The sequence below is a fragment of the Toxorhynchites rutilus genome, chromosome 3 (genome assembly GCF_029784135.1).
Source record: "Toxorhynchites rutilus septentrionalis strain SRP chromosome 3, ASM2978413v1, whole genome shotgun sequence".
Classification (NCBI taxonomy): domain Eukaryota; kingdom Metazoa; phylum Arthropoda; class Insecta; order Diptera; family Culicidae; genus Toxorhynchites; species Toxorhynchites rutilus.
In genome coordinates this window covers 272,706,724-272,714,490 of record NC_073746.1, presented here as the reverse complement: position 1 = coordinate 272,714,490, position 7,767 = coordinate 272,706,724, and the positions used below count along the sequence as shown (strand labels likewise).

The 7,767-nt window shown below is 36.0% G+C and overlaps 1 protein-coding gene across 1 annotated transcript; it reads right to left on the bottom strand.

Annotated features, from left to right (window-relative positions):
* Positions 1-5,348: 5,348 nt before the first annotated feature.
* LOC129778907 (nucleosome assembly protein 1-like 1) lies at positions 5,349-6,398 on the bottom strand. The gene has a single exon (XM_055786086.1). It carries the CDS (start codon positions 6,344-6,346, stop codon positions 5,414-5,416), a length of 933 nt encoding a protein of 310 aa, XP_055642061.1. The 5' UTR covers positions 6,347-6,398; the 3' UTR covers positions 5,349-5,413.
* Between the last annotated feature and the right edge of the window lie 1,369 nt (positions 6,399-7,767).

The following is a 7,767-nucleotide window of genomic DNA, read 5'->3' as shown; positions in this document are numbered from 1 at the left end:
AGAAACTGTAATTCGTGTCAAATTGACGTTAATTTTTTAAAGGAGTGAGAGTTTTTCCATCTGGTTCTATAGTTATGAAACACTGGAATTATAGTGTTTTGTGTGTTTTGCATCTGGACGCAACAATAAAGTTCAAATGGCCAGTCTTATGAATGAAGGTAGTTATTATATACTATACTATATATATTAATTCAACTGACTTCTTACATATCTTTGGAAACTCAGAAAAACTGAGTGGTTCTATAGTTGTGAAACGAAGTGTATAGGGTAATTGGGGATGATTTGGAAACTCTCTTCATCTCGAAAAGTACGGCTCAAGTTGGATTTTTTTATAATGTTATCTTCTTTTATTGTTGAACCGTATGTACCTAACGTAAAAACACTGGTAAAATTTGACATGCGGAGGGAAACGATATCATAAAAAAAGCAAGTACTTTGTAAGAAAATTTATGTTTTTCTATGTTGTTTTTTAGGTTTTTTCCCCTTATTAAATAAAATTTTCGTGTATTGTTCCGTAAAGTTCTGTTCGCCTACAGAAAAGGAACTACACTGGAGTCGCTTTTTACGCGGGGGATACGTGTCGCGTAAAAGAAAACCGTGTAAATTCCATAATCCGCGTAAAAAAAAACACGTAAATTCCAAAACCCGCGTAAATTCCAAAATCCGCGTAAAAATAAACCAGGTAATTTTCAAAACTCGTGTAAAAATCTAACTAACAGTGAGATATAACCCATATTCTAACAATTAATTACCTGATTTGTTTTGCATGCTATAATCATGATATCTGTATGTATTTCTCAGCTACTTATCAGTGATACAATACAAACTTATTTCCTGAAAAGTCACATCAATTAGCATTTTTAATTATTATGCGGCTATATCAGTTATATGGTTACTTTACATAAACATAAGCATGTTTTTTTCTATGAAACACATACACTATTCATATTACCCACAACAATTACCAAATCACCTCATGTAAAGTTTTAATGTCCAAAAATCATCTCTTTTATTTTATTATAGCCGGCAAACTTCGTCCCGCCTGAAATTTATTTTTCGTTATTACATTCACGTTTTGACATCCCAGTCTACTTTGTTGTGTCAGATTGGTCCCAACAAATGGTGTCGATAACGGTGCCGATATCGTGCCATTTTGCAATGATTTTGTCGATCTACCCTTCGTATTTGACAACCAATTTCGAGCCAACATTGTGCCAATCTGGCACCACGTCGGCCAAACGCAAAACTACTCGAACCTCATTATGGCGCTATTTCTTTTCAGGGAAATGAAAATAAAATACAAAGAAAAAAATACCGTTGATAAAAATTATGCATTTCATTTCTAGAAAAAAGCAATTTTATACTTAAATTACAAAAAATTACAATTACAATTTGTACAGTTATCAATTTGTCGGTTATTTACATAGTTTTATAATGTTCTGTTATATATACATTTTTCTTGTTAAAAGTATGTGTAATATATGAATATATATTTTTTAAATATTACATTTCTTTCTCTACTTTTTCTACTATTAATCTACTTCTATTATATTATTTTTTAATATATATTAATACACTATATACACTGATATTTTTTTCGTTCAGTACAAATGTTTTCAGTAATGTATTATCTAGAACTTCCGTTAATGATGGCGCTTTGAAAAATAACCTGGAAACAACAACAAAAAATAAAACAATGAACACATCAAATGTTAAACTCAATGAAAAAGACATTTCTTAATCCAAGAAAAAAGCTGAAACATGAAACCGTTCCAATTATTGGTTAAAGTGATTTCACTTATAACATATAACATAAAAATCTCACTCACCTGTATTTACTATGCCTGCTGGAACTGGGGAGATGAAAGGCATGCGAGAACAACCTGGAAATACATAATATAATTAGCACGTAAGTGCATTACATGTTAAAGACAATAGAAACGATAACAAAAATCATTCCTTGTTCCAGAAAAAACGGAACAATGAACCATTTTAACTGTTAGATCGATTCTCCTCATAACTCATAACAAAAACATGAAAGATATGCAAACATAAATCCATTGCGCTCACCTGTATTTACTATGATGCCTTCTGATCCAGGGGAGATGGAAGGTCCAATTCGTCTACTATTCCGTTCGGTACTTTGATTGAGCCAATCTAAAATGAATTAAATAAAATTTAAACAGAAAATGCTTGCGAAAATCGTTTCTCTGTTCGCCAACTGTTGTGTTGAGTTTTGACAGCTGCATACGCTACTTTGATGGCGATTCGCCTCATTCGTGTAGTTTCATTGTGATTATAGCTGAAACTGTGGGCAGTGCTGCCTGCGGGTGGCAAGGCGGGGTAAAATTCCGGCACTTTTGAAGCACTTTTCGTCACTCGGTCGAAACTGTGCTTATAACCGCTCGAAAATATAGGAATCTGGGATAGGACTATGTCTTTGATTACTATATAGGGGGGTCACTCTACGAAAAATGTAACGATTCATTAAGAGTTTTCAAACGCATTTTACTCAAAATCGTTATTGCGACAAACGTTGTGTTGTATACCATTCGACAGGAAATTTATCCACAATTTTTTTTTTGCTTAAGACATGAACAGTGAATATAGTGAAAAAAGTTAACAATTTGACAATTAAATTAGGTATGTTTTTTTCTATTCTACTAGCCACTCGTTTTCCCCCACAACGCAGAAGATTGCTCTTTTTGCCTACAATACGGCTCTAGCTCACAATGTGATTAGATGCATATTATGAATTATTCTCGATTTGGCGATAATAGGCATTTATCAGTTGTAAGAATCAATGGAGAGATGATCTAGGAATGATCTTGAAGATGCTATTAGATGATATCACTCTATACTTCCCAAGAATTTGACGAAAGCCTGGCTCAAAAGGTTAAACGTCGATAGAGATTTTGAGATTGAAGTTCAGGTTGTTGTCCAATCAATTTGTGCTCAATTCACGTTTTATCGTGTAGGTCTGGTTACTAACAATTAATGGAATTGTGGTCCAGGATGTCATTATATCGAGCATGTTATTTGGTTATGTAAAAATGCAATTAATGAATTTAACTGATTGCTGATTTAGAAGTTCGGAAGGATATACTCACACATATTTTTCAGGGCTTCCATTTGACGAATAAAAAAAATACAGATTTTGAACAATGATAAACTCAATTCAAATGCAATTACTACACACAATCGCAGTCCTATGCCAAGATCCCGTCCGTGCCCCTAGGCTCAGACTCATCAACTTTTTTTTACTAAGCGCACGTTCATAGGTCCAATCGTAGAACTATTCATTGATTGATTTTTCAATCTACCCTTTAAAATTACCTGTTACTAGAAAATTCCTAGTTCTTCTACCAGAACTCGTCATTATAATATCAGATTATTTTCAGATACAATTCTCTTTTAAGATTTTTCAACCACTTGCAAATAACATGTTTATCCGTTACATGGAATAAATGTTTGATACAGAAAATATGATAGAATAAAGACAGCCCTAAATCGGTCAATTCCTTTCTCGAGTTTTGCTCTTATCAAAACATTCGATGATCCATTTTTATTTGTATAGATAGAAGAAGATATAGGAGTGAGTTTTATCACATTAAAAAAAGTTCAATTTTCATGTTTGGTTGAAATATGTGTATTTTTTTACGGGACCCCCTCTACATTTCAGAGGAGGGAGGGGTGTCATACCATCATAGAAACATTTCTCATATTCAAAAACATTCACATGCCAAATCTGGCTCCATAAGTTTGGAGTCCATAAGAATCAAACAGACAGAAAGACAGACAGACATCACTCCATTTTGATATATAGAGATAGATAGATAGATAGATTTGGTAGTTTGAAAGCATATGGTCTTTTGACAGAGCCGGTCTCGGACCATTATGTCTAAAGATCACTGGAGGAGATGGACCGGCTGGAGATAAATGTTGTACCAAAGACCGCCAACCAATCTAACGTCCGTAAGCTGCGACCGAAGAAAAAAAGTTGGGCGAACTTCAAACGAAGGATCTACTTCAATAATTTCGTGCCCAAAACGGAGAAGCAGCTGATCACCAAGACCACGACAGAGCTGAAGAACATGTCGTCATCCTTCTTTTCATCGGCCATGGCTAAGGTTTCGGTCAACTGCCGTAGGGACGAATTTTTTTTAAAGAAGTACTAATAAACGTAGGATTTAACAAAAATTTGTTCCAATTAAGTATCTTTTGTAGTTTTTGTAAATTAAAATTAGTCCATTTTTTCATGAACATTCGTTTACTTAACCTTTTTTGATTTCATATTTTTCTACATTAAATAAGAATACAAAACATAATCATGCAAACATTATGTTATAGGAGTATAATGTACATAAAACATTTCATAGTTTCTAACCAAGCGTATTTTAGCCGCGTTGTACAGTTTCTTTCCCAAAACAAATTATCTGCGCAAACCTACAATTGAGGGGCTCAGAATGAAAGGGGTGAAAGTGATTTGATCGATTTCTCTACATCGACTCTCTCTTTGGGTCATAACTTAGCTGCAAATACATTCCCAGCTGTATTTACCAATGTGGAAAATAGGTCAGAACCTCATCTATCGGATTTTATAGCAAACATAAATTGGGAAGTTTTTGCAGTTGAGTTAATAACTAAATAAAAAGTTGATGAAGAGAAATCGATCAAGTCACTTACACCCCTTGCATTCTGAGCCCCTCAATTATCAGTCTCAAACATTCGCTATCGGCCTATAGATCAATAGCTTGAAAAGGAGTTCCAACTGGCAATTCGACTGTATAAACTTGAGGGGCTTAGAATGCAAGGGGTGTAAGTGACTTGATCGATTTCTCTGCATCAACTTTTTCTTTAGTTAATAACTCAATTACAAAAACGTTCCAATTTGAGTTTGCTATAGAATCCGATAGATGAGGTTTTGACCTATCTTCCACATTGTTAATTACAGCTGAGAATGAGCTTGCAGCTAAGTTATGACCAAAAGAGAGTGTCGATGTAGAGAAATCGATCAAATCTCTTACACCCCTTTCATTCTAAGCCCCTCACTTGATATATGAGTTCACATTCGGGGTCTAATAACAAAGTGATAATACTGAGTCATTGCTGTTGCGACACTTCTCAGCCTTATCTTCCTTAGCATGTTCCCCATCATTAGTAATTTGCCAAGGTGTGTTGTTACGAGATTGAAGTAACGAAAGGAGGTGACCTCATAGAAAGGTTTTTGAAATGTACCTACGTGATTTGTTCAGAATCTGGGTGACGCGCGTGAACTGGTTTACTTACCCATATGGGATCGAGAGAACATTTTCAATAACTATTCTGAGAGGTTAAAAAATAAAATATTGACTTGTCAAGATAAGATATATTTATTCAAGCGTTATGATTTACAATCTTTGTATGAACATGTTTATAATTCTGTTGCAGCTGGTTCTGCCTCCAAATCGAAAGTACCGCTAACGCTTTCTGATTCCGGTGAATCCGAAAAGTCGTCCAAATCGGTGTCGTCGATTTCGCCTACGAAAAACGATGTTGCTCTCGGAATCACACGTTCCTTGATATAGTAACCAATCTCGAAATCGGTCTCCAGGAATTGAACACTTACGAGAGAATTTTCCTCGAACAGATCCTTCGGGTTGAAAAAATTGAAGAAACTCGTGGTTACCACCTCATGCGCCAATCCACTTTCGTCCCTCACTCTCAGCTTAGTCAAATTGGCTCCCTCCTTCCAGTCAATATCCTGCCCGATGGTGTCGTAAATTTCAAACCCATTGAAGGCGAATGGCTTGTCCGCATCCGGAACACATTTCATCATATACTCCTTCTTCAAAACACGATCGTTAAAAAACTCGTTCGGCTCGAACTCGAACAGCAGCACAAAACCCGGCTGGGGGTCATTCTTGAGCACAACCCTGACATCTACCAAGCGCTTCAAAGCTTCCTCGTCCGCCTCGCGGATCATCGTCTGCAGCACCGGAGTCATCTTGAAAACCGTCAGCCAGAATTCCGGAATACCGCTGGATTGATCCGCCGCATCATCGTTGCACTCCGGAACTCCCTCCATCGGAGGCACGCCCGATCCGGTCACAATCAGGCGTCTCTTGTCGTTGACCTCGTCGTAAACTTTCTGCTGCTCGACTTCCAGGGAGTGAACCTTCCGGTGGAACTCCGCTTCCCGCTCCAGCAGTTCCTGCTGGGTTCTTTTGAGTGCTTCGATTTTCGCCCGCACAGCCGGTGCCAGGTTGGCTATTTTCTTGATTTGCTTGATTTTCAGATCCAGACAGGATATCTGGCGGATCAAAGTTTCTTCGCGGTCCGAGCGCACCGATTGAGAGGATTCCATTTTTTCCGATCTTTTGATTGTTTCACTGCTAAGCAACCGAAACGTATCAAATTTTCACTCTAATTGACCCTTTTGCGTGAGCATGGCAAGCCTGGATTGGTGATATATCGTTGCTTCGGACAGAATTATCCAGATAGATCAATATGTACTGGGTGGACCCGATTATATGCAGTCTCCAATTTTTTTTCACTGTACATAATCGAATCGTAGAATTTTCATTTCCATTCTAGGGTGGTCCGGAAAATCTATGTTTCCCCCTTTTTCAAAAAAATGACTTTTTAAAAAATATAACTTTTGAGCTATTGGACCAATTTTATAATATTAACTATTATTAAAAATATTATATCTGAAGAAAATTGTACTGTTTTTTCATATTTATTGATTGTAATTGGCTTTTATGGTTTACATGACTTTGGACTAGAGGATATATCCCATGAAAACTGGTGGTTTTCCACAAAATATATCCAAAAATGAGAGATGTGATTCTCCTTTTTTATGTGAGTATTGATTTTTTAATAGTTCGTGAACTATGATTCCTAGGATAATATGTTATGTATTGTTTTTCATGTTAATTCGCATGAAGATTCCACTTTTGACGTAGGACTGTCGTCAGCTGTTCAAACAACTGGACGATAAAAAGTCTGCAGTCTGCGAGGACTTCAAAGTCACTGTTCCATGAATATCATCAGCAACGAACAACGAGTTTTCATTTTGTTGCCATCCAACGGACAGTTGCACCTATCGCTTTCTTGTAATCGATTCAGCACACAGTGATGATAATGAAGTGCAATTGCCTGTGGCTGCATTTAGCTTGTTTGGAGAAGTACTTAAAACTAAAAAAAAAACTAAAGAGGGCTGGCTGGATAATTTATCCGTTAAATTTGTAAAATGATTTTAACAAGTTACATAATAAATTTTTTTTTTATTTATTTATTTATTTCGTCAAACCAGCGTAGACTAAATATGCTGCCCAAATATTATAGTGAAATTTAACTATATCTTATTGTATTCAGATAGTCTTTAAGCATTGACCTTGACATGGTTACATCAATTATTTCACTGTGTTCGTTACAGAGGCTCATCATACGATTAATAGGACTATATTTGACATAATTCGTTCTTCGGTAATCTATGTAGAAAATGTTAGGGTTTCTCAGGTGTCTAATAGGTGTAATTATCAAATAAAATGAACAAAAGCGGCCCCAAATGAGAGCCTTGGGGAACTCCGGATGTAACAAATATTGGTTTTGAAATTTTCCCATTAAATCTTACCATTTGCGTGCGGTCAGTCAAATATGATTCTAGCCATTTCAATAGCTTGACTTCTATCCCTATTTTTTGAAGTTTAAGAAAGAGTAAGGGTATATCAACACGATCGAAAGCCTTACTAAAGTCAGTGTATGGAGCTTCAACTTGATTAC